The sequence below is a fragment of the Macaca nemestrina genome, chromosome 1 (genome assembly GCF_043159975.1).
Source record: "Macaca nemestrina isolate mMacNem1 chromosome 1, mMacNem.hap1, whole genome shotgun sequence".
Taxonomy (NCBI): domain Eukaryota; kingdom Metazoa; phylum Chordata; class Mammalia; order Primates; family Cercopithecidae; genus Macaca; species Macaca nemestrina.
In genome coordinates, this window is record NC_092125.1 from 169019142 (window position 1) to 169046954 (window position 27813).

A 27813-nucleotide genomic window follows, 5' to 3' on the forward strand; every position below is an offset into this window, starting at 1 on the left:
TAACATCTGTAACAATAAACAGGCTACAGTGAAACTATTAAAAGGGGAGCCAATGGGAGCAAGAATGTTTTAAAAATAAATCAAAACTCATATAGTGCATGATACATTTAGTCTCACCACAAAAGATCATTCTGGTTCATTATAATCATTCCAACACTATAGCACAGTTTCAGGCAAGGTTTCTCCAATTCTCCTGCTGAGGACTCCTTTGGCATCTGATTAAATTACATCCATTATTTGGTACTAGCAGAAGATGATGGATATGATGGTAATGAGGTCCCCGGGGCCCAGAAGTAATCTATCAATGTGCTGTGCTTCCCAGGCGGCCCCTCTCTGACCTAGATGTGGAGGTGAATGAGAGCCTTATTATCCACACAAGCAACCCAGAGGGGGCTTTCCCCATTCCTATGAGTCAGTTAGGTGTCTAGCCACTGGATAACTTGGGCTGGTGTCCAACCACAGGGTCCTTCACACTCACTCTTTCCTCAAAAATGTTGGAAGTGGTCCAGGAAAAAAGCTGGGTAGACGCCCAACCCATCGAGCGGTGATGCACAGCATTAGGATTTAAGTGATGAATGGGCAGGGTCTGTATCTGTCTAAATTGCTCTACACACCTACACTTACCTCAGACAGACACATGTGCAGGAGGCAATAAATGGTGTCTTTCCTCAGTGAAGTGTATCCCCAAGCTAGAAGTTACTGCACCCTTTTAAATCCTCCTCTGGTGTTTTACCTCTTCCTACCTTCTACTCTGCATTATCGTTGTTATAGGTACATTCCACCTCCTCCACCCCTAGATTCTAAGATCCTTGAGGGCAAGATCTATACCTGACTCATCTCTGCATCCTAAAGCAGAGATTTCTAGTTCTTTTCACATTGAGGTACACATTCTCTGAGAGATGTAGGATTGGTATCTGTAGCACACAGGCTGGGATGATCCGTACGTTTGTGTGTTTAGTTCTAAAATCTTATTTTCTTCTAATGCCAACTTTTTTTTTTTTTGAGCCGGAGCCTTGCTCTGTTGCCCAGGCTGGAGTGCAGTGTCACAACCTCGGCTCACTGCAACCTCTGCCTGCCAGGTTCAAGTGATTCTCCTGCCTCAGACTTCAGAGTAGCTGGGATTACAGGCACCCGTCGCCATGCCCAGCTCATTTTTGTATTATTAGTGCAGACGGGGTTTCACCATGTTGGCCAGGCTGGTCTCAAACTCCTGAGCTCAGGTGATCTGCCTACCTTGGCCTCTGAAAGTGTTGGGATTACAGGTGTGAGCCCCCAAACCCAACCTACTGCCAAATTTAATTTAAAAAATTAAATATTGTGACTATATCAATATAGAAGCAATGACAATTTTAAATATGTCTTAAAACCTAGACACTCCCTTCTCTGAACACCACTGCCTTGATTAAGAAAGTTTGCCAATGCAACCAGCATAGAAATAGATAAATGGAGAGATAAAAAGTCTGCTGTGTGATTTCATGGGTCTATACATGTACAAATCTACTAACTGTACATGTTAAACACATGAAATCTATTGGATGTCAATTATACTTCAATAAAACTGTTTCAATAAAACAGTGAAAATGTATTGAGCATCATACAAAACAGTTTCACATATGGTGTAATACTTTTCATAATTACCCTATGGATTTGTTATTTTATTCCCATCTTATAGATGCAGAACTAACACGCTCAAGGTGGCAAGAGCACAGCATGATTTGATTCATTCAGGTGTGCTTGCTTTAACATTACATATAGTACTTCCGTGTGTTAAGAAATACATGCTAGATGAATTAGCAATCAACAGATAAAAAACTTACTGAGTATTCTTGAGAGGCAGAATAAATATATAAACATGGAGGGGCTTCTCAATCAAAATAACAGATTTATTAGTTTGTATGTACAAGGTAAATAAGTACAATTAAGGAGAGGCGTAACAAAATGAAGTGATTTCATAATTGGAATAAAACCTAAGGCGAAACTGACCATTTAATCTTATAAGGAAAAACAAACTGCTGAACCGCTAAAGCTGGCAAATACTAGCTGGGTAGTTCAGGCTGGTTTACCTGGAAAATCGCAGAGACACAAGCCACTGCTTAATAGGCAGAGCTGATAGTGCATGTATGACTCTGAGCAAGCTTAAACACTAAATAGCATATGTTAGATAAGAGACAGGGTTTTTATATAACCGAGAAATGGTATAGTTGTGATCTCTTAATTATTTTGAGGTGTTCAACAGGTTAGAGACATGAGCCTTAGGTGGCTTTTATTTTTCACTGTCAACTTGAGCGAGTATAAGAAAGCCATTTGGAAATGGCCTGGTGTTATTTTGCATCTTCTACTTAATTCAGGTTAGTACTTATCAACTAGAAAAAAAGACCCTGGTAAATCAGAATGGACTGGGAATGAAAAGCCACAGGTTCAAGTCCCATCTCTTAAGACTGGCAAGCTGTCTGACCTTAAATTTACTCTCTATATAGCATCCAAAGGCTTCTTTCTAAAATGTAAATCAAATCCCCTGTTGCTTTGCTTAAAACCTTTCAAAGGTTCCCTACTGTACTACACTTAGCATTAAATTCAAACTCTACAAGGCCCTGCATGACCTGGCTCCTTCCTATTCTCCAACCTCACCTCTTCCCCCTTCAACTCAGTACACTGTACATCAAGAGCCAATTCTTTCAGTTCCACAAATGTGCCCTTGGTACAAGGTGATCCTCAGGCATGGGAAAATTCTTTCTTCACTTTTCAGATAGCTCTTTTTTAAGCCTTCAGGTTTTGCCTGAAATTCCACCTTCTCAGAGATCCTCCCCTGACCACTCTTGATTCTTATCCTCTCTTATAGTACTTGGTATTTTCCTTCATAGCAAAAACTGGTAATGTCCTGTGTAATCTTTACGTAGCTATGTGTTTAGTATCTCTTACATAGGGAACCTTAAGCTCCATGGGGAAGGAAGTATACAGATTTACAATTAGAGAGGAAGAACAAACTTCCAGCTGGCTTTGATCAAGTTTATACAAAAAAAGGGAAAAGGGGAGCATCCTCACTCCTACTGACTTAGAATATATAAATCAGCACTATGAGACTATTATCAGTGGCCCAAGACTATATATATATATGGAATGTCCAAGTGGTACCAGGAAAAGGTTATTTAGATGAACATATGGAGAAAATTTAATGTCAGTCTTTTAAAAACAGAGCCATCACAGGTAGCTCACTGTGACCACTGATAAGCAAGGGCAAGAGGAAGTGTTTTCTCATTTCAAGTATTCTCATTACAAGCATTTACTAAAGTATTTACTATTTCAAGTATTAATTATCAGAGCAACCATGAAATCTCTTCCTCTGAAGCCTTTACAAGCAGGAATGATGCCTAATAATTTAAGATTATTTGGATAGCGCCCAGTAGACTATCAGTGGGCCAGTGGAAGGTGAATTTGGTTCTAAAAATTTTGCCTTTCAATTTTGCTGCAGACTGTGTAGTGGGAATCTTTCTATTTGGCTGTCAGTTTGGGACATTCCTCCTCCAACCAACTCTAAGGCACAGGATCTTAATAGTTTCTGTTCCATAAATGCTTTGGTAGCCTGGAGTAGACAGAATCTTTGTAAAGCATACAAATAAAACATTTAAGATGTCAAGAGAAACCTATTATAAAGAATAGTTTCCAAAATATTACAAATGTTAAGTGTATGATAATATATGTGCTTCCTATTAATGCATTAAGAAAAAGAAAGGTTATGGTAGGTCTCATACCTTCCATGATTTGGAAATCATGATGAGCATACATGATATTTCAAGACATATTCAACAACTGTTATGTGAGATGAAAACTGCCATGATTTCTTTGATGACAAAAATCCCTGGTATGAAATGTACACTGTGGATTGTTACCTTAATTTATGATTGAATTAGAGATCAATTAAAATAAAGATCTAATTTATTTAACATCCAAATGGATGAATCTCTTAATTCTATCTGTGAACTCCTTAGGAGGGTATGAGGTCTGTCTCTAAGGGACAGAATTAGAAATCTGCTTACAAAGGAGGTTTCACTGTAAGGACAGTCTCTGTGGTGATCACTATTAAGTCACATTTCTAAGCAGCTACATGTAGGTGGGGAAGGAAGATCTAGATAGTCATTATTTCCAAAGTCAGTATGGTCTCTATTTTATATTAACAAAAATTTATATTAACAAAAGTTCACAGCAGCTCAAAAAAGTTCAAACTACTTTAAAAAATTAAAATATTGAAGGTCTATGATGCCTGGATGAAAAAACTGGTAAGATGGCCGGGCGCGGTGGCTCAAGCCTGTAATCCCAGCACTTTGGGAGGCCGAGACGGGCGGATCACGAGGTCAGGAGATCGAGACCATCCTGGCTGACACAGTGAAACCCCGTCTCTACTAAAAAATACAAAAAAACTAGCCGGGCGAGGTGGCGGGCGCCTGTAGTCCCAGCTACTCGGGAGGCTGAGGCAGGAGAATGGCGTGAACCCGGGAGGCGGAGCTTGCAGTGAGCCAAGATCACGCCACTGCACTCCAGCCTGGGCGGCAGAGCGAGACTCTGTCTCAAAAAAAAAAAAAAAAAAAAGAAAAAACTGGTAAGATATGGTGCTGCCAGCCCACTTCTCCTTCTTTAAACCTTTACCAACGAAAAATTCCTAGGGTGCCAAGCAGATGATAACAAGTAAAGAGGGAGATGAAATTTAGATAAAAATAACAGTAAGAGACCAGGTAGCATTCTAGATATTTTGTTTTTATATTTTTGAAATCTTGTAACAATTCATTTTATAAAGTCAATATAATTACAGTCATTTTACAAAGCAGAAAACTGAAGCTGAGACAGGTGAAGCAACGTACCTATGTCCACACAGTTGTTATAACTAGAGGAGGCAAATTCTGACCAATGGATCTAGTAAGTCACCTTGCTTTTTCCCCCTCCTTCTTGCCTTATCAAATACTTATTGAGTCCTGGCTATGTGTAAGGCACAGTGCCGGGATCATGCCCTCTGCTTTTGGGTCTAGAACACTTTCTACTAAACCAAGGGAAGATTCTTGGCATGCAGCAGTGAGAACACAGATGGGGGTACCTGACAGAGAGGTGCTCTTAGATCCGACCTCCAGTGCCTACCACCATTCCAAGATGCTCTTGCCCAGAGCATCCCAATATTTAAGGCTCTCGAATACAGGTTCTATTTGATCTCTACACTATAAAATACTGACAAAGTAATATTATAAAATGGAAGGAAACAGGTTTTCTGACAAGTTCTATTTCCTCCATCACCCTCTGTGTAAGGAATTCAACAAACTGACTGTTTCTTAGAGTTACTATGCTAATTCTAAGCAAACCCCCACAATTTTGTAATAACCATTGGCTTATTTTTCTTTAGCCACAGCACACAAACTGTTGTCAGATATGCAGCTGAAAAAATATGCCTTCCCCATTTCAGGCGTTCTCACTTCCCATTTGTTGAGTCTCAAGACCCTCCAGCATACGTATACTAAACTCACCATGAATAATTCTAACAGATGGGTCCCAGATTCTCTGACCCCCAGACGTTTTCCTTCCAATTTCACTATCTACATCTAACTGGTTCTTATGTCATCAGCCTCTGCAGTCAAAACAAAACCAACCATGTCCTCCAAACTCCTTGCCTGCCCTCTTTAATGCTTAAGCTACCTCATCTATGGGAAAATGATGGATTTTTGTTGGGTTGTGACTTCTGTTTTTCTCAACAATATTGTCCACCAGAGGTAGGGACACATAGAACATGCTCGTAATGGAAAGCTTATTGTCTCCCACCTCAAGGATATCTGGGCTTCCTGATGCCCAGCCCAACACCACTCAGAAAAACACATCAAGCTGTCTACCTCCCGCGCTTGCCAAATAGAAAATACAAGAGCTATCCTAAATACACAGAGACACAGACAAACGAAAACACACATACTTCCTCAACAGAACAGAACTGACTTAGCACCTCTCAGTAATGTTCTGTACAACAGCAAACACTCTGGAGGAGAAGAAAATAAATTAATATTCTGAGGATTCCAAACAAAATTTCTGGCATCATACCTGATCCCACCTTCCCAATTCCCACCTCTCACTTACATCTTGAGTATCGTTTTGCCATATACTATTCTGCTATTCTGGAGGGGCCATATATTTCAGCGACCACTGGATACCCTTTATGCTGCTCCAGGGGTGGTAAGCATATTGAGCACTTGACCATGCACCAGGTAAGGCTTTATCTACATTACCTCAGTTAATTACTACAACAACCCTATGAGAGATTTTAAGCAGGGGAGCCAAAAGAGCTTTATGGAAAATGGAAGGAAGTGTAAGTTAGCCTGGAAGGAGGAGTACCTGGGACCAGACTATTAAGGTCATCTAAGAGTGAAAGGAAGGCAGTGGAAAGGGGCCATGACACAAACAAAATGGCTAGATGCAGGTTGAGCGGGATGGCAAGAACTAGAGAATCAACGTAGATCACTCTTCTTAGTTGCGTAGCTGAGACAAAGGGAAAGATTACTAATAACTTAGGATATAGGACTGTTTTTCATCGTTATTGCTATTTTTTTTGAGGTAAGTTTTATTATTCATCATTATTGCTATTTTTTTTTTAATCTATGAGGTAGGTTTTACTTATTATCCAGGAAACCAAGGCATAGACAGGTTACTTTTTTTTTTTTTTTTGAGACGGAGTTTCACTCTTGTTGCTCAAGCTGGAGTGCAATGGCATGATCTCGGCTCACTGCAACCTCCGCCTCCTGCGTTCAAGTGATTCTCCTTCCTCAGCCTCCAGAGTAGCTGGGGTTACAGGAGCGTGCCACTACACCTGGCTAATTTTTTGTATTTTTAGTAGAAATGGGGTTTCACCATGTTAGCCAGGCTGGTCTTGAACTCCTGATCTCAGGAGATCCGCCTACCTTGGTCTCCCAAAGTATTGGGATTACAGGCGTGAGCCACTGCACCTGGCCATTATTACCATTTGTAAAGCTAAGGATATTCTGGTTCAGAAAGGTGGGGAGTGACTTAAACCCTGAGCCCCCAATGGGACCTAGGCCATGTTGCTCAGTGACCTGCCACCACACTGATCATGCCAGTTAAGGCCCATTGCAAAAGTTAAACTAATGACAGTTGACCAAGCCTGTTCCTGGGGGCAACTCAATGATCCTTTCCTATCTCCTTGTTATTATTTTAGTTTAAGACTAAGGTTAAGGAGCAGGCATCCTCAAATCCCTGATTCTGTTCTGAGCTCATAGCTCTTTGTGTCCATTCTAGGTTGATTATATACTGCAAAAATAACCAGTCCATTCTGTCCTTGATTCAACCTGGTCATGGGCTCAGGGAACCTAGAATAAACTTCTGGGATAATCCAAAACCAGTGGGGTTCTACCACTCTCCCTTCTTCCTACCTAGTAGGGCATTCCCAGAGGACCCAAAGGTCCAGGTGATCTTCAAGCATTTATAAAAGAAATAACAGAAAATTAACAAAAATGTAGTTCTCAAGCCTAGGTGATCATCACAATTTTTAGAACCCACAGATTACCAAGCCAACATTCTGATTCACTATGTCTGCATGGTGGCTGAAGAATAGTTTTGTTGGTTTGTATTTTGTCTTTTTTTTTTTTTGCAAAGCACCCCAGGTGACTCTGATGTTCAGTTTGGTTTGGGGCAACTAACCCAAGACATTAATCTCCATTTTCCCATCTGTTTGCTTCACTTCTTTCTCTGTCTTTGGCATGTAAACATTTTTAAGTTTCTCTAACTTAAAAAAAAAAAAAAGCAATAACGATGAAAAACATTCCTATACCTAAGTTATCAGTAACCCTTCCCCTTGTCTCAGCTATGCAACTAAGAAGAGTGGTCTACACCGATTCTCTAGTTCTTGCCATCCCACTCAACCTGCATTTAGCCATTTTGTTTATGCCATGGCCCCCTTCCACTGCTTTCCTTTCACTCTTTGATGACCTTAATAGTCTGGTCCCAGGTACTCCTTCTTCCAAGCTAACTACACTTCCTTCCATTTTCCATAAAGCTCTTTTGTCTCCCCTGCTTAAAATCTCTCAGTTGGTTGCCTTCAGGGTAAAAAACAGATAAAACACAACCAAACCCAAACAAAACACCTCAGACTAATATAAACGACCCATTAAAATTTGACTTAGCACTACTCTTATTTTCTGATACTCAGCTCCCTCCTAAACAATGATCCATTCTGCATGCACATTTTATAGATTCCAAAATGCTTGCTTGCCACAAGCACATCACCTGGATAATTCTTACCACATTTAAAAGACCCAGCTCAGAGCTCACAACCTGGGTCAAGTGCCCAGAGTTCACCTTCATCATCACAGCACTTAGCATTTTATTGTAATTGAACTTGTCTGTTGATTTTTCTCCTCCTCTCCCCTCTCACCAATACACTTCATTATCTTGGTATCTGGCATCGTAACCACCACATGCTTGTCACTTGAGAGAAGCTCTTTATGAGGGAGAGCCAGGAAGGAGTCAGAACTTATTCTGGGTCTCAAGATTAGGTAACTAGTAAAATGAAGCTGCTGTTAACTGACATATGGAACATGGGCCAAGGAGGAAGTTTGGGTGGGTAGAGAGACTATTTATAGGTATGGTTTTAGATACAAAGAGTTTCAAGTGTCAGTAGGCAGAATACAGTGATGGAAATACATCTCTTCATCTTAAGCAGTCTATCTCAGGGAGGCCATTGACTAGGAGTCAGGACACATAATGTTAAGCCATGTCAATACCAACAATTGCTCATTGACTTTAGGTAGATCAGAACTTCTCACCTGTAAAATGAAGCTTATAATGGCCCTTGGTGTCTGGTAAGAATAAAATGAAAGTATAAAATGGTTTATGAGGTACTAAGCAGCAATGGACTGATTGTTTTGTATATATTGTGTGTCTGGGCTCATCATAGATGGTTTCACGTGACTCCAGAATACCATTATTCATTTGTATAGTCTGCATCACTCCATATCATGGGACATTTATGTGTGTTGATTTGCTACTTAGCTAAGGAAACCACTGCCAACTAACAGCAAATCACAATCACAATCCTTTCTTCATCGAAGTCCTTCAAGAGTCTTGGTTATTCCATTACACAGAAGAGAAAACAAAAGCACAACAAAAATCCTAGTGGCTTTCGTTCTTTCTTTCAGTAAGAATTTACCGTGTACCTGCTATGGGCAAGGCACTGGACTGGGCACTTGGCATACAATAATAAATAAAAAGAAGCACAAGGTCAAGTAGGTGTCTAACTTAAAAAAATAAAAAATCTGTAGTAAGAATGTGCCATAGAGTAAAGTCATAAAGGGTCATAACTGAGCCAATACAACCCTGGAAGGCCACCCCAGCTTCCAAGCAGTCCTGGGGTTGGCAGAGGCCTTTGCTGACACTGTGTAGAAGCCCTGCTCTCTCCCACTCTCAATTCTCCTTTCCTCCCTTTCCCCATAGGCTGCCAAGGTCCATCTCAGAGTCTGCTTCCTCAGAAAGCCAACCTACTACAACAAACAAGAAATTCTTATCTAGAAGGGTGAGGGAAGGTGACAAGGAAGTTGGGTCCTTAGGAATAAGCAATGTTTTACATGTCAGAGGCGGCTAGCAGTGTGCTGCAGGATGAAACAATAATGTGATCAAAAGTAGGGAGCGGTGATGGAGGTGGGTGATGCTGAAGAAATGAAAGGGATTTCCTGAGGTTAGAGCCTGGAGGACTTAAGGAAAAGGAGCAGAAGATGGGGGTGCAGGGTCTCCAACGTGAGCTTAGATGTAAAGGGAGCCATCAGAGGTTTTTGAGAAATGCAGTTACAGAGGAGATTTTTCAGAATACTCAGTGAGTGTTTAGGATGTGTGGAAAAAGAGGGAAGAGAAGCAGGGAAACCTTCTGGTGGTGGTGGTGGTGGGGTTCTACATTAATTATTCTTCTAGAAAAGCAATGAGGATCCAAATTTACCACAGTAGCAGGGGAAAAAGAAAGGGGATTCAAGACTGATTTTTAGACTACAGAATCTGAGCCAAATTTCTCTTTCAATGAATAGAGGACAATGAGACCTGTGTTACAAGTCAATGTACCAATCAAGAGCCACTCATAGGCAGATGCCCAGCTGGTGTCTAGACCAAACAAGAGCAACACACAGGCAGATGTACAGCCGGGTATCTAGGCCTAACAAGAAGAGCAATGCACAAGCAGGTGCCCAGTGGGGTGTCTAGACCAAACGAGAGCAACCTATAGGCAAATGTCCAGCCAGGTGTCTAGACCAAACAAGAGCAACCTATAGGCGGGTGTCCAGCCAGGTGTCTAGACCACAAAAAGAAAAGCAACACACAGGCAGATGTCCAGCCAGATGTCTAGACGAAATAAGAAGAACAATACATAGGCAGATGTCCACTCAGCTGTCTAGACCAAATAAGAAGAGCACCACATAGGCAGATGTCCAGCCAGATGTCTAGACCAAACAAGGACACCCACAGGCAGGTGTCCAACCAAGTGTCTAGACAAATGAGAGCAACACACAGGGAGATGCCCAGCCAGGTGTCTAGACCAAGCAAGAAAAGCAATCCATAGACAGATGCCCAGCTGGTGTCTAGACTAAACAAGAGCAACATACAGGCAGATGCCCAGCCAGGTGCCTAGATTAAACAAGCACAATGCACAGGGAGATGCCCAGCCAGGGGTCTAGTACTTAGTGAACACTTGACAAATATTCACTTATTTATTTATACCCTTACTTGGACAATGACTCGTGTTAGGTCAAAATGGATAAAACCCAGAGAAGTACTGAGTGGAAAATGGTGAGGAAAAATTCCCAGAATGAAGGTAATACTGAATATGACAGGGAACTCAGACTGGGGAGCAAATTCAGAGGAAAGTTTGTTTTGTGTACCTACAGGAAAATCACAGAGAAATGTGTGTCCTGAAGGTGTTTATTCAATAAATAAACTCAGAAATAGACCAGGTCTTGAGCTAGAGATTGTGAATTCACCAGCACATGGCAGGAGCTGGGAAGCTGGCTAAACTCAGAATATTCAGGAAGATAATGATTAGTGAGGTGAGGAGGATGGTAAGAGAGAATATACAGAGACATTTACTCTGATCAACAGAATAAAGAAAAATGAGCCCCAGAAGAAAAATAAGGATTAAACAGAGACATAAGAGGATAAATAGCAGAACATAATTTTATAGAAACCAAAGGAGAAGAGTTTCAAAAAAGAGGTTTACATGTCAACTACTACAAAATAGTCAAGTAAAATTGTAGAGGAGTCACTTGAAACCCTTCCAGGGAGCAAAGATATCCTGCCTTTTAAATACGTAGCCATACCTTGGAGATACTGCAGCTCAGTTCTAGACCCCTGGAATAAAGTGAGTAAGGCAATAAAGTAAGTCACACGAAGTTTTTGGTTTCCCAGTGCATATAAAAGTTATTTTTACACTACACTATAGTCTATTAAGTGTGCAAAAGCATGTCTTAAAAACATTGTCATACCTTAATTTAAAAATATTTTATTGCTAAAAAATGCTAATGATCATTTGAGCCTTGAGCAAATTATAGTCTTTTTGCTGGTGGATGGTCTTGCCTTGATGTTGGTGGCTGCCGACTGATCAGGATGGTGGTAGCTGAAGGTTGGGGTGGCTGTGGGAATTTCTTAAAATAAGACAACAATAAAGTTTGCTACACAAATTGACTTCCTTTCACAAAAGATTTCTCTGTAGCATGTGATACTATATGACAGCATTTTACCTACGGTAGAACTCCTTTAAAAAACTGGAGCCAATCCTCTCAAACCCTGCTGCTGTTTCATCAGCTAAATTCACGTAATATTCTAAGTCCTTTGTTGTCATTTCAACAATGTTCACAACATCTTCACTAGGAGTACATTCCATCTCAAGAAACTATTTTCATTGCTCATTCATAACAAGCAACTCCTCATCTGTCTAGGTTTTATCATGCGATTATACCAATTGAGGCACATCTTCAGACTCTCCTTCTAATTCTAGTTTTCCTGGTATTTCTACCACATTTGCAGTGACTTCCTCCACTGAAATCTTGCCCCTGAAAGTCATCCATGAATGTTAGAATCAACTTCTTCCAAACTCCTATTAGTGTTGATATTTTGATCTCCTTCCATGAATCCCAAATGTTCTTAATAGCATCTAGAATGGTGAATCATTTCCAGAAGGTTTTAATTTACTTTGCCCTGATCCATCAGAGGAATCACTATCTATGAAAGCTATAACCTTATGAAATGTATTTCTTAAACAATTAGACTTGAAAGTAAAAATCACTCCTTGATCCATGGGCTGCAGACTGGACATTGTACTAGCAGTCATAAATACAACATTAATCTCTTGGTACATCTCCATCAGGGCTCTTAGGTGACTGGGTGCACTGTCAATGGGTAGTAATATTTAGAAGGGAGTCTTTTTTTTTTTTTTTTTTTTTTTGAGGAGTGGGGCTCCATACTATAACCTTATGAAATGTATTTCTTAAACAATTAGACTTGAAAGTAAAAATCACTCCTTGATCCATGGGCTGCAGACTGGACATTGTACTAGCAGTCATAAAAACATTAATCTCTTGGTACATCTCCATCAGAGCTCTTGGGTGACTGGGTGTACTGTCAATGGGTAGTAATATTTAGAAAGGAGTCTTTTTTTTTTTTTTTTTTTTGAGGAGTGGGGCTCCATAGTGGGCTTAAAATATTCAGTAAAACATGCTGTAAACAGATACTTCCAGGTTTTTTGAAAAAAGGGAGATAATTAATTATAAGCAGAAAGCCAAACAAATGCATGTGACTCATTTTCCCTGAAAACATCTGAGTATTGTTCTATATACTACTACCTAGACTTGTGCTTCAATGACGTAGGTATTTTCCTTACATACACATTATAAAATTTAGCAACAAGGGCCGGACGCGGTGGCTCACGCCTGTAATCCCAACACTTTGGGAGGCCGAGGTGGGCGGATCACAAGGTCAGGAGATCGAGACCATGGTGAAAACCCGTCTCTACTAAAAATACAAAAAATTAGCTGGGCGTGGGGGCGGGCGCCTGTAGTCCCAGCTACTCAGGAGGTTGAGGCAGGAGAATGGCGTGAACCCGGGAGGCCGAGCTTGCAGTGAGCTGAGATCGCGCCACTGCACTCCAGCCAGGGGGACAGAGTGACACTCCGTCTCCAAAAAAAAAAAATTTAGCAACAAGGATAAGTAACCACCAACATTAATTCAATTCAATAAACATTATATAAGCATCTATAGAGTGAAGACCGAACAAGATGTAACCATGAGGATATAAAGATAGATAAATGCTTCTGTGATCTCATAGTATGATAGAAAAGGCAATTGCACACAAAAATGGTATTGATATATGGACTCCTATTAAAAAAACTTCTATTATAGAGATACTTTGTATTAAGATAATATAACTTTCATTTGAATTATGCTTTTATGGTTCATGATATGGTTTGGCTCTGTGTCCCCCCACCCAAATCTCATCTTGAATTGTAATCCTCACATGTTAGGGAGAAACCTGGTGTGAGGTAATTGGATCATGGGGGCAGTTTCCCCCATGCTATTCTCATGATAGCGAGTTCTCACTAAATCTGATGCATTAAAAGTGTTTGGCAGTTCCCCCACCCCAACCCCCTCCTGTTGCCATGTAAGACATGCCTTGCTTGCCCTTTGCCTTCCAACATGATTACAAGTTTCCCAAGGCCTCCACAGCTACGAGGAAATGTGAGTCAATTAAGCCTCTTTTCTTCACAAATTCCTCAGTCTCAGGTAGTATCTTTACAGCAGCATGAGAATGGACTAATACAGAAAATTGGCAATGAGGTAGTGAGGCACTGCTATAAAGATACCTGAGAATGTGGAATTGACTTTGGGACTGGGTAACCAGCAGAGGTTGGAAGAGTTTGGAGGGCTCTGAAGAAAACAGGAAGATGAGAGAAGTCTGGAACTTCCTAGAGATTTGTTGAATGGCTTGGACCAAAATGCTGATAGTGATACGGACAATGAGGTCCAGTCTGAGGTAGTCTCACATGTGGATGAAGAACTTATTGGGAACTGGAGCAAAGGCCACTCTTGCTATGCTTTAGCAAAGAGACTGGCAGCATTTTGCTTCTGCCCTAGCAATCTGTGGAACTTTCAACTTGAGAGAGATGATTTAGGGTATCTGGCAAGGAAGAAATTTCTAAGCAACAATGCATTCAAGAGTTGATCTTGCTGTTTCTAAAACTGTATGCATATATGCATGAACAAAGATTATCTACAACTGGAATTTGTATTTGAAAGGGAAGCAGAGCATACATGTTTGGAAAATGTGCAGCATGACCATGTGGTAGAAAAGAAAAACCCATTTCCTGGGGAGAAATTCAAGCCAGATGCAGAAATTTGCCTAAGTAACAAGGAGCTGAATATTAATAGCCAAGACAATGTCTCCAGGGCATGTCACAGGCCTTCAGAGCAGCCCCTCCCATCACAGGCCCAGAGGCCTAGGAGGAATAAATGGTTTCTTAGGCCAGGCCCGGGGCTTTGCTGGTCTGTGCTACCTCAGGATGTGGTGCCCAGTGTCCCAGCCACTCCAGCTCCAGCCATGGCTAAAAGGGGCCAAGGTGCAGCTTGCGCCATGGCTTCAGAGGATGCAAGCCCCAAGCCTTGGCAGGTTCCATGTGGTGTTGGGCCTGTGGGTGTGCAAGCGACAAGAGCTGAGGTTTGGGGGCCTCTGCCTAGATTTCAGAGGATGTATGGAAACACCTGGATGTCTAGGCAGAAGTTTGCTGTAGGGGTGGGGCACTCATGGAGAACCTCTGCTAGGGCAGTGTGGAAGGGAAATGTGGGTTTGGAGCCCCTATACAGAGCCCCCACTGGGGCACTGCCTAGTGGAGTTTTGAGAAGAAGCCACCATCCTCCAGACTCCAGAATGGTAGATCCACTGACAGCTTGCACCGTGCACCTGGAAAAGCTGCAAACACTCAAGGCTAGCCTGTGATAGGAGCCAGGAGGCGGGCTTACCCTGCAAAGCCACAGGGGCGGAGCTACCCCAGGCCATGGGAGCCCATCTCTTGCATCAGCATACCCTGGATGTGGGACAACAAGTCAAAGGAGATCATTTTGGAACTTTAAAGTTTAAAGACTGCCCTGTTGGATTTTGGACTTGCATGGGGCTTGTAGCCCCTTTGTTTTGGCCAATTTCTCCCATTTGTAATAGGTCTATTTGCCCAATGCCTGTACCCCCATTGTATCTAGGAAGTAACTAACTTGCTTTTGATTTTACAGGCTAATAGACGGAAGCGACTTGCCTCATCTCAGATGAGACTGTGGACTTGGAGTTTTGAGTTAATCCTGGAATGAGTTCATACTTTGGGGACTCTTAGAAGGGCATGATTATATTTTGAATTATGAGGACATTAGGTTTGAGAGGGGCTGAGGCAGAATGATATGGTTTGGCTGTGTCCCCACCTAAATTTCATCTAGTAGTTCCCATAATCCCCATGTGTCATGGGAGGGACCCAGCAGGAGGTAACTGAATCATGGGGATGGTTACCTTCATGCTGTTCTTGTGATAGTGAGTGAGTTCTCAGGAGATCTGATCATTTTATAAGGGGTTTTTCCTCCCTGCTTCACTCTGCACTTCTCCTTGCTGCTGCCATGTGAAGAAGGACTTGTTTGCTTCCCCTTTCACCATGATTGTAAGTTTCCTGAGGCCTCCCCAGCCATGCTGAACTCTGAGTCAATTAAACCTCTTTCCTTTATAAATTACCTAGTCTCAGGTATGTCTTTATTATTAGCAGCATGAGAGTGGACTAATACAGTATGTCTAAATGTGGGAGCTTAAATAAACAAATTAAGATTTGTTTTATTGATTTTACTGCATAAAATCTTATTTTATAAAAATAAAAAAAGTTCAGGATACATTTGCTAAGTTAATAAAAGGCTATATCCATTTTGATATGTAGTATGCGTGTGAGTGTGTATATATATTTGTATTTATATACATATGTTGTATATATATGCATATATGCCAATATATGGCTAACAAAATCTTCTGAAGTCAGTGTAATAAGGTTGTTGTGAGAAACTATAAGAACGACCAAACTTTGACATAGCTTGCAGTATAGGAATAGAGTCTGAAGAGGGAATCAGGTACAGAAAGGAACCTTATTTGTTTAGTTCCTTAATTCTGTGTGTGCATATACATAGTATACACCTATACATATGAATATAAACTGAATCATACAAGCTCAAGAATCTAGATTTCTGAGTGACTAAACAGCTTTTAAATGTTATATAAATAATTACATATTTTATGACACTAATGCAATCATGAAGCTGAAGCAACTGGGCATAAAAAGGAATGAGAAATGTCTAGCTTGGTTGATTTTTCTTCTTTATTTTAGGTAGAACATGGCTTTTTCATTGCATTGTTACCAGCAGAATTTTTCTAATGCATATTTAATGGGTAATTTTCATGGTATTTTAAAGAGAAAAACTTATAGTATGTAGTACATAGCTACTCATTATCAGTCATAGAAGGAAATGATGAAACTAGAACAAACGACAGCCTTTAAGGCCCACCTGTACATCCTATCCTATAGCATTTACCTCTGTAACATGACTTATAAATGCCCCTTACACCCCGTGAATCCTGTTTCTCAATGAAGACTGCAATGTTACCAAGATCGAAGTTTGCAACTTCAAATGCTCTTTAAAATCAAACGCAATAAAGAAAGTCCAGACGCTTTTTCTTTCAGTGAGAAAGACTAACTCCTACTTCACTCTCACCTCAATTGCATAACTCAAGAGAGCAAGAGACAACTTCTCTTGGACTCTTCAAATAAACTCTCTTTAGGGATCAGGCCATGCACAAGAAAATAGCTCAGCAGGAATTTAAAAGAAAAAAAGAGAGAGAGGGTGAGAAAGTGGGGATAAAAGCAGGAAAGAACCTGAGCAAAACATTACCAGAACCATAATATAACACATGCACTGTCAAACTTTAGTTATTTGAATAGACTCAGGGACAAGGAGTCAAATTAGAAAGTAGGGATCTGGCAGGGGTGGTTTTAAGAAAAAGAATACACATGTGTGTTGGATGAATGGACACATGACCTAGTTTTGGATAAATGAAGCTAAGAATGGTTTATAATTTATGTGAGTCTGCTTCCAGCTAGTCTGAGAGGCAATCTGAAACTGCGTTATCAATTAGGGGCCCATTGATGAATTATATACAGTCTGAAAGAGCCTAAGGCTGGACATCTTACAGATGTAAATATCAGACATGTGATAACCTATGAAGTACATTAATTCTGCTCTGAAAAGGGGCATGAGCTGTACAGGAGGAAAAGGGGGAACTCTGAGGTCACCTTTCACCATATCCTACTCCTCTCATATTACAAATAACTGCTCAAGTATGTGGACTTTGGGATGTAGCCACTGCCTAGTAGAATGCTGCAAAACTTCAAATGCAAGCAAGTCGGTTCTTAAATACCTGAATATTGCCAAAATCTGCTTGTAAATCTAGCTGTGTCAACTGTGCTGAGAACAACTCTTGTTATGTAGTAGGTTATACTTGAGACATGCTCATAGAAATATAAAAATTCAGGATCTTGTCTTTATATTCTACTTACTTCTGCCCTCTCCACACTCTTCTTCCCCACACTCTGAGTTTTCAAACTATCTGAACTCTCTTCCTTAACAAATAAACACTGAAATACATCAGCATTTTCTTGGGATTATTTGTGCACTGAGTTTCAGTCTAAATTCCAGTAATAGGAGGTAATCTTAGTACCACTAATAGGTCTTTAATGCTTATTCTCTGGTCCTCACTTTCAGCTGATGATCTTGTTCTCGAATTCTCTGGAAAAAAAAAGAATCACTAAGAAGGGAGTGTCACTAAGTTCACACCCATCATCACATAAGCATCTCCACCCATGTACTCTTCCTTTCCTCTTCTTGCTATGAATGAACTCTCTGTGCTTCTAGGTCCTTTACTGGTGATACAGCATCTCTTACCTAATCAAGGAAAAAGCTCTAGCAATCTTCTCCCCTTGCTCTTGTGTCAATCTCTACTGAATTATTCCCTTTGGCACATAAACTGAGTATAATTTCTCTCAATTAAAAAACATCTTCTTGATCTCATCTGGCCTTCCAACTTTCCTTTAAGCAAATCTCAGGAGTTCAAGTCCTTATTTTCTCTGACTCCTCTCCTCCGTTCTCCAGAGCTTGAACCCTCTAGGATCAGCCTATGATACTATTCTACCAAACAACCCTTGACAAGCTCACCCATAGCCTCTACATTGCTAAATCATATGGTTGGTTTTCTAGACCCTCAGCATACAGAGACTAGGTGACAAAGTTGATCTCTCCCTCTTTCTTGCAACACTTTCTTCACTTGGCTTCAGGGAGACAGCCCTCTTAGTCCTCTTTCTACCCACCTGACTGCCCTTCCCAGCTCCCTTTCCAGCTTCCTCTTCATCTCAGTGTCACCTCAGCAGTAAAGCACCCCAAGACTCAGTCCCTGGAGCCCTTCTCTTTTCTACCCACGGTCACTTGCTATGTGATCTAAATGAACCTCATGATTTTAGTGCTATCAATACAAGATGAATCTCTAGCCTTGGTTATTCCCTAGGCTACAGACTTACATACCCAACTGCTTATGAGGTCCTTTACTTAGATATCCAACAAGCATCTCAAACGTAACTTTCAATAACCTGCCTCTCACACAAACCTGCTCTTTTCCCAGCATTCCCCATCACAGTAAATGACAACTCTGTCCTTCTCCTTATAAGGCCAAAGATCTTAGAAGTCCTTCTGGACCTCTCACTCTCATATACCCAGTCCCCCATCCTGCCCACCATCCAATGGACCAGCAAATCCTACCGATTCTATCTTCAAAACATTCAGAATTCAACTGCTTCTCACCACCTCCACTGTCACTGCACTATTAATGCTATCATCATCTGTCCCCTGGATTTTGGAGTAACTTTCTAAGTTGCCTTCCCCTACTTCTACCTTTGCCTTGTCCGGTCTAGTCTCGGCTCAGTAAACCTTTTAACCTAAGTCAAATCATGTCACTTCTCTGTGTGACTCCTCCACCACATGATGGCTTTCTACCTCATTCAGAGCAAAAGCTAAAGTCCTTATAACTGCCAGTAAAATAAGGCTCTTGGTGACCTGGCGCCGGACTGCCTCTCTGGCCTAATTACTCCCAGCTCTTTCACACCACCACAGTTATGGTGGCCATCCTGCAGTTTCCAAGCACACCAAACAGTCACCCAATTCAAGGTATTTGTCCCAGATATGCTGCCCCCAGATAAACTCAGTCTACAATCCCACTTACTCAGATCTCACCCACAAACCCTTAGATGAAATAGTAAGTCGTCTGCTCCTTTCCCCGACAGCCAACCGTATTCCCTATGTCTCATCTCTGCTTTACTTTTCCTTGATAGCATTCATCATCTTCTAACGTATCACTTGTTTCTATGTCTCCTGGCTCCTGGCCTCCAGATTATAAGCTCTCTGTGTGTGTGTGTGTGTGTGTGTGTATGTGTGTGTGTGTGTGTGTTTTACAGCTCCTGACCTAGAACAAAAAGGAGTACTTACTATGCAGAAGGCATTTAATAAATATTTGTCAAATGACTTGTAGCTGTACTTATTCCTTCCACTTAATAGGTGGGAGGCCATTCTTCCAGGTTATGGCCATATACTAGAGAGGTCATTCACCAGATACCCCTGTGTAAACTCCCCCCATGGCCTTCTAACTCATTCAGAGCAAAAGCTAAAGTCCATGACCTAGAAGAAAGGCTGTGTATTCACTAAGAAAAAGTAACACTACTTCTAACAATGAAGCCAGAGCTCAACGATGTGCTCATTATCAGAAACAATACAATAAATAGTAAAATAAGGCAATGAGGATGAGGCCCTGGTTGCCACAGCCTCCAGATCCTCCAAGATCTGACTCACTGAGGTGCGTGGTCCTGGCAGCGGACCATCATTCTGGACCCCAAGTGAACACACCTCACCCTCAGTCTGCCCAAGCCTGCCCTTTCCTATTGTCCCAGTCACACAGCCAGGAGGTTAATGGAGCTTCTAGAATCTCAACACCAGACTTAGGATATATCATTGGAAATATGTTAAGGAAGGTGCTGTCTACTAGAAAGGAGTGAAAATGCATTTGAAAGTAGTCCATAATTCCTTCCTGTTTTATTTTTTTCCCTCATTATAAAAACAACAAATGTTTAATTTAAAATTAAGAAAATTAATAAGGAAGTAAAAAAATCTCAGTTTCATCATTAAAAAATAACTATTAACATTTAAGTGTGATCCATCTAGATCTTATATAAATACACACTAATTTTTAAAAGTTAATTATTGTATAAATGCACACTAATTCTTAAATCTCGGCCAGGTGCGCTGGCTCATGCCTGTAATCCCAGCACTTTGGGAGGCCAAGGTGGGTGCATCACCTGAATTAGGAGTTCGAGACCAGCCTGGCCAGCATGGTGAAACCCTATCTCTACCAAAAATACAAAAATTAGCTGATTGGTGGCGGGTGTAATCCCAGCTACTTGGGAGGCTGAGGCAGGAGAATCGCTTGAACCCAGAAGGCAGAAGTTGCAGTGAGCCAAGATTGCACCATTGCACTCCAGCCTGGGCAACAGAGCAAGACTCTGTCTTAAAAAAAAAAAAAAAAAGCTAGGTGAGGTGGCTCATGCCTGTAATCCCAGTACTTTGGAAGGCCGAGGTGGGTGGACCACAAGGTTAGGAGTTCGAGACCAGCCTGTCCAACACGGTGAAACCCCATCTCTACAAAAATACAAAAACTAGCTAGGTGTGGTGGTGGGCACCTGTAATCCCAGCTACTTGGGAGGCTGAGGCAGGAGAATTGCTTGAACCTGGGAGGCAGGGGTTGCAGTGAGCCGTGATCACGCCACTGCACTCCAGCCTGGGTGACACAGCAAGACTCCATCTCAAAGAAAACAAACAAACAAACAAAAAAAACCCCATGAGTTACCATGACTTGTAAAAAACTTAACTACATACAATGTTGGATTACAGTATGTATTTTTGGAACACTTACATCTGATCCTATTCAAAGATTGCTATTTCAAGTCTTTAGACCCAGGAACATCTCTCGTGTACCTAGCAATGTTTTAGGGAAAAAACTGAATTTGGGAACCTGGAGACTCAAGTTCCAGCTTTGCACCCTGTACAAGTTGTGGAATCCTCCCCGTTAATTTATCTCCCCATTCCATGCCCTTGTCTACCCTCTTTTGTTATTTTTGTAATGCAAACCATTCTCATTTAGCTTCCCTTCTAGTAGTAAACCTCACTTGCTGCAGAGGGTTCCAGACGATCTGACCAATGAAAAAATATATGCCTAGCAGATTTAGGTTGGATCATTTATCTAGCAGCTATAGTTTTATTATGCCTAAGAAACATGCAACTTACAGCTTGTTCTTTTCAGACCTAATAGATTACATGATTTGTGTATACAATTCCCAAAGACTACCATTTCTGCCCCAAAGTGAGACCTACTGGAGCCCTAAAAGTAAATATTCTGGTCCTCTGCCTTTCTCTTCGGCTTTATGTGTCTACAAGAGACCTGGAATTTGGGAAGTATGGTTCTCCATGTTTAAGGATGCTTTGTCTTTCCAGCAATAAGGAAAGTCTTAGGAGGTTCCTGTGCTTTAGATTTTTTTCTTGGTAAAATCTGAGGATTGGAGATGGTATTATTTCTCAAGTTTCTTTCAGCTCTTAAACAGTGAAGCCTCTAGGTTCTGAGATGTATCAATCAACAAGAGTACATAAGACAAAAAGAGAAATAAGGAGTGGAATTCTAGGGCAAAAAAGTGGAGATATCAGGTCACCTTGGAGCTATCAGTAGTTATATATAAATACAAGCACCCAGTAGTTATTAACACTGCCTTCAGCTGAGTTCCAATGAGAACAGGAAGAAAGTTCAACCTTGGTATACAGTATTATGGCCCTAAGTTTATTAGTAGAAAAGTTCATACAACATTCTTCCAGAAAAATCCCAAAACAGATTAAAAATTATAACTAGGGAAAGGAAAGAACATCCAATACCTCCTATTGCAAAGATAACCGGGTCTCTAAAATAACCTTTAAAATAACAAATGTAAAATTCACGAAAAATGAGTTAACAGATTGAAGAGCATAAAAAGTAGTTGGCATGTACCATATATATAGCTATCTAGTAGAAGCTTAAGATGTAAGCTTGATTTTTTTCCCCTCTCCCTCTCTTGAGGGTTAACTTTCCAGCAAGAAATATCCAATCTTAAGTATATAATACTTCTCTTCAAAAGTTAAAAAAAAAATTTGAAGCAACGTATTTATTCAACTTGAATGTGATAGAATACAGTTCATCTTTGTAAAACCAATGGATTACTGACCTGAATTTAAGTCTCGTCCTGGATTGAAGGCCCGGCTATTAACAGTAGTAGAAAGTCGATCACAACTAATTGTTCTAGACACATTGGTATTAAAGCTCCCATCAAACCTGAAACAATAGGAGAGAATGAGCAATACTTATTCAGTCCAGAAAAACCAACCAACAAAAATAATGATTTACATTGTGTACAAGATAGATCAGCCCATAAACAATACAACTGTGATTTAGATTTAAATATTCAAAAAAAATAATTTCAGAATTGTGGGGGGTCGGGGGGGGGACACCTGCATCCAGAAGGTTTTAGAAATCAAATTCAATTCCAAGATAAAAACAAACAACCATTCTTCAAATCAACTTTTCTCCAATAAACTTAAGTTAGTACTATTGATAAAATCATACAGAAAATAGATGACAAAATTCAAAACAGAGCTACAAAAAAAAAAAATCAGATGGGTGCTCTGACGTTACATGTAAAACAGAATTCTTTAAATTATCCTATTGGAAAACCAATGACCAAGTACAAAAATAGACAGTAGTGAAGGATAAAGAATGGGTGTGGAGTAGGAATGGTCTAGATATGAAACCCTGCTCTGTCACTATTAGAAAGATTATTCATTTTTTCTGGGTCTCAGTTTTCTTATCTGAAAAAGATAATAAAACTTATTTTCCAGAGCCATAAAAAAATTAAACATAATGTATGGAAGTTCCTCTCATAGTATATGACACATAGCTTGTACCTGCTAGACTGTCATGCAAATAAGGCAAAAGTCTTTTCATTTCCAGTGGTAGTGTAATGCTAGTACTTGAGCTAGAACAATACTATTATTCTAGCTAGTAGCTGATCAATAAATATTAGTGGAATCAATGATCCATTGCTATAGCAGACAACAATCTGAAAGAACATAATAGGAAAACATAACAGCTTATTTACATATAGTCATTAAGAGTATTTTTTTTTTTTTTTTTTTTGAGACGGAGTCTCGCTCTGTCACCCAGGCTGGAGTGCAGTGGCCAGATCTCAGCTCACTGCAAGCTCCGCCTCCCGGGTTTACGCCATTCTCCTGCCTCAGCCTCCCGAGTTGCTGGGACTACAGGCGCCTGCCACCTCGCCCGGCTAAGTTTTTGTATTTTTAGTAGAGACGGGGTTTCACCGTGTTAGCCAGGATGGTCTCGATCTCCTGACCTAGTGATCCGCCCGTCTCGGCCTCCCAAAGTGCTGGGATTACAGGCTTGAGCCACCGCGCCCGGCCTAAGAGTATTTTTAAGTGAATTTCATCCAGGAGTAACAAAAGTGAAGGATCTTGAACTTCTAAGTAAACTATTTAGGATTTCAGATCCTGAGAGGACTCAAAGTTTGTAAGAGATCCCCAAATAAATGCAACTTGAAATGAGGTTTTTAAAAATTTGTGTTAAAATGTAAACTTCAGGAACCACTAATGCAACTCCATGAACCCAAATAGAGAAGCTCTAAAGCTAGGAGAAACATTCCTAAAAAGCAATATCCACTGGCATGAACTTTAAAATCTGTTGATCACATCTCCTAACACATAAGAACTATTACATGGAACTGACTGCACAAGCAAGGGGACTAGGTTTTCACATGGTATGTTGGTTCCAACAGCAAAAGCTAAAAACAGTCTTGCTTTATTTCATATCATCTCAAAGAAGGAGATAGCTGGATTTTAAGAGACTGTTAGTCCAGGCTCTAACCTAGTGCAGAGTTACACCAACAATGTCAACTGTGCCTTAAAGGACACAGTTGCTTCATCAACGTGGCTGCCCTTCCTTGGACCTACTCCAGTTTGTCTAGACGAGAAGACTGCTGCCTCAGAAGCCACAGATGGAGGGAAAAGAAGAGATTAATACAGCAGCAGCTGCTGTGTCCATGCTGGCAAGGCACTATCACTACAACCTCACTTCTCTCTAAGCTATAGCTAGCCACACTAAGTCTATTCCCTCCCAGACATTTTTATAAAGGGAGAGATAATAGTTTAGGCTTTGTGGGCCATAAAGACTGTTGCAACTCCTCTGCCATTGTAGTGTGAAAGCAGCTACTGAAAATAAATAAAAGATTGAGTATGGCTGTGTTCCAATAAAACTTAATTTTCAAAAACAGGCGGTATTCCAGACCTGTTTCACCACTGCTGGTCTAGACCAGGGCCGTCCAAGAGAAGTCTCCGGGATGATGAACATGTATTATTTTTGCACTGTCTGACATGTTAGACACATGTGGCTACTGAGCATTTGAAATGCGGCTAGCATAACAGAGACACTACATTTTCTACTTTATTTCATCTTAATTTGTAAATAGTCACTGAAGAATGGCTACCATATTGGACAATGGAAGGCTGGAAGGTTCTCCTGATTACTTGTCTAGTAATCCTTCAGGTCTCTGTTCATGTATCCCTTCTTCAGAAAGGCCTATCCTGATTGTGATGACTTCCCAAGTCTATGTAAAATGCCTCCATATTCTGTCAAGGCATGTGCCATAATTTTAAATTTACAGTTCTATTCAAGGTTTTTATAGATCAGGTTCCATAAATAGACAAGAGTGCCATGAAGGTAGGCACCATGTCTTGTTGATTTTGTTCACCACTGCATACATTGCTTAGCATTGTTCTGGTCATAAGTAGGTGCTCATATTAATTGGTCTTTTATGACCATCCACGCCATCCAGGGTGCCTAGTCCTGTTCTGGGCTCCCCTGAAGACTCCAAGAAATCTTAGCAAGTGAGGACCATGACTCAGTTGAATGGTTACAATACTGAAAGTCTAGCTACCTCAGAACCAGCTGGGATGCATGTTGGAATGCAGATTCCTGGGATCCACTGTTAGAGAGTCTGATTTAGTGAGTCTGGGGTGAGGCCAAGGAATCTGACTTTCACAGGCTCTGGAGGAATGAGAAGTGCCTTCCAATCCTGCTATGCAGATTCTTTTAGAAATAAAGCAAAGGAATGGCCTTCTGCATGAGCACAAGTACTTTCCTGTATGTCTCAAAGAGACCGAAGACACAGGATCTTCCGAATGGATTTAGATCAAGAGAACAGGGTAGTTCTGAGGTATGTATGCAGCTCACATCTGGACTTCGCTGTCCAAGTTATGAACCCTTTCTCCTACCCATTTCACAGTTGAGAAAAATGACACCAAAGACCGCAGAGCAAGTCAGGGACCTAAGAGAGACTTGAACCCATCACTCAACTTCTTTCCAGAGACAAACCACATACGATTCCGCATAAGTGATACATAAAGAAGAACTTGCAACTGAAGAGGATTACTGACAAATCTTCCCAGGAAATGTGTAAACCTGGAGAGAGTCTTTGCCTATCTGGATTAAGTCTCCACAGACAGCACCTCGCTTTCAGCATCACCCCTTGAGAGAGCTGAAGTCCAATGCTGAGGATACACAGATTTTTCTGGACCTTTGTGAAATGCAAGCTGGCTCGTGGGACCAGGGACATCAGGGAACTATTATTATAGGTTGTTTTACTTCCTTTGCTGAAAAGATCATCTTCAAAAGCATTAGAGAAAACATTTTTATAACAATAAAAATGACAGTGACTCATTAACAAAAGTAGGTGCTTGATAAACATTTCTCCATCATAAAACAGTTTCATGACATGGTACTTGTCAACAATAATCTACCCAACCTTCTTTTCCCACAGTCTCCTATCCTACACTTCTAACCAATCTGGCCCTTCCCTATGCGCTCTTCTGTTAGACCCCAACTGTGACGCTCTCCAGTGTCCACTCCACTCATTCTTCAAAGCCCAGCTCAACTCTTCTTTCAAATTTCTCCCTAGTACTGGCCCATGATGAGTCCTTCCTCCTCCAAGCTGACTAGTGCCATTCTGCTTCTTAACTATACGCTTGTGTCTTCTTCCTATTTTTCTTGTTTCGTAATCAAACAACATAATATCACAGTCCTATCCATTAGATACAGATTTTTTTTTTTTTTAAAGATTCTGCTTATACCAACAGAACACTAATCAATTGTCTTAGTCCATCTGGACTGTAAACTAGGTGGTTCATGAACAACAGAAATTCATTTCTCACAGGTCTGGAGGCTGGGAAGTCCATGATTAAGGTACTGGCAGATTTAGTGTCTGGTGAAGGGCCACTTTCTGGTTCATAGACGTGGCCTTTTCACTGTGTCCTCAGTGACAGGGGCAAGGCAGTTCTCTGGGACCTCTTTTGTAAAGGCACTAATGCCATTCATGGGGGCTCTGCCTTCATGATCTAATCATTTCCCAAAGGCCCCTCCTCCTAATAGGATCATGTTGGTGATTAGTTTCCAACATATAAATTTGGGAGGGAGAAGGCAAATATTCAGACCACTGCATCAATAATATTTATAAATAAGATTCATTCTTTGGGAGGCCGAGGTGGGTGGATCACAAGGTCAGGAGATCGAGACCCTCCTGGTTAACATGGTTAAACCCCGTCTCTACTAAAAATACAAAAAATTAGCCAGGCGTGGTGGCAGGCGCCTGTATTCCCAGCTATTCAGGAGGCTGAGGCAGGAGAATGGCATGAACCCAGGAGGCGGAGCTCACAGTGAGCCGAGATCACGCCAATGCACTCCAGTCTGGGCAACAGAGCGAGACTCCGTCTCAAAAAAAATAAATAAAAATAAGCTTTATTATAAATAATGAACAAATTATAGTATTCATTTTGCCTTCCCCCTATAACAAATAAATGTGTGTTACATGGGGGTGAAATGCCAAAAAGTTTTATCATGGAACCCCTATTTGACTAAACCCTACCCATGTAGCTCTTGAATTCTCAATTCTCTCTAAAACCTTTTATGCGCTTGAGAAATTTTAGCTTCCCCCAATGGGACTGTAGGTTACTGGAGGATTTATATTTCTCTCTCATGTCTAGCACAGTTGCTGGAAGGTGGGGCATTCCATAAATTCTTACTGGTTGACTGAGTAACGAGAAAGGGCAGAGTTAAGTCACCAGAAAGCTCTGGGCATTTTATTTCATAATATTCATTGAACATCTACTATATTTCCTAAGAGTCTCAACTGCCGTGAGTTCTCTCACATGTGTTGAATTTCAGCCGTGCAGCATTCACTTGCCAGTCAAGTTAGCATGAAAAGCCTAGAAATCAACCTCACTCTGCTGCTTTTCTCACTACCACTGATGTGCCAGTCAGATGAAGAAGGAGGTGTCAATAGGGGCTTAAGATATACAGGGCTGGGGACCGGCTAGGTTAGCAGGAATAACTACTGGAAGCACAAGTGAAGAGTGCTTATCTTTCTACCCTTCACTAACACTCTAACGCCTACTGCTTTTTCTGGACTCCAGACTCCACACGCAGGGGTAAAACATGCTCAGCCATCCTTGTTACTTTAGCTACCTCTGGTCCCTAGAGGAAGAGTCACCTTGCCAAAG

General features: G+C 41.0%; 1 protein-coding gene across 4 annotated transcripts in view; it reads right to left on the bottom strand.

The window, feature by feature from the left end:
* The window catches only part of LOC105498465 (cache domain containing 1), a 226780-nt gene that overhangs the window by 69585 nt on the left and 129382 nt on the right, over positions 1-27813 (bottom strand). For all 4 annotated transcript variants that reach the window (XM_011770615.3, XM_071091954.1, XM_011770620.2 and 1 more), the window contains one exon: positions 22419-22525. In XM_011770615.3, coding sequence (XP_011768917.1) covers positions 22419-22525 — 107 coding nt within the window. The remainder of the gene's footprint in view (positions 1-22418; positions 22526-27813) is intronic.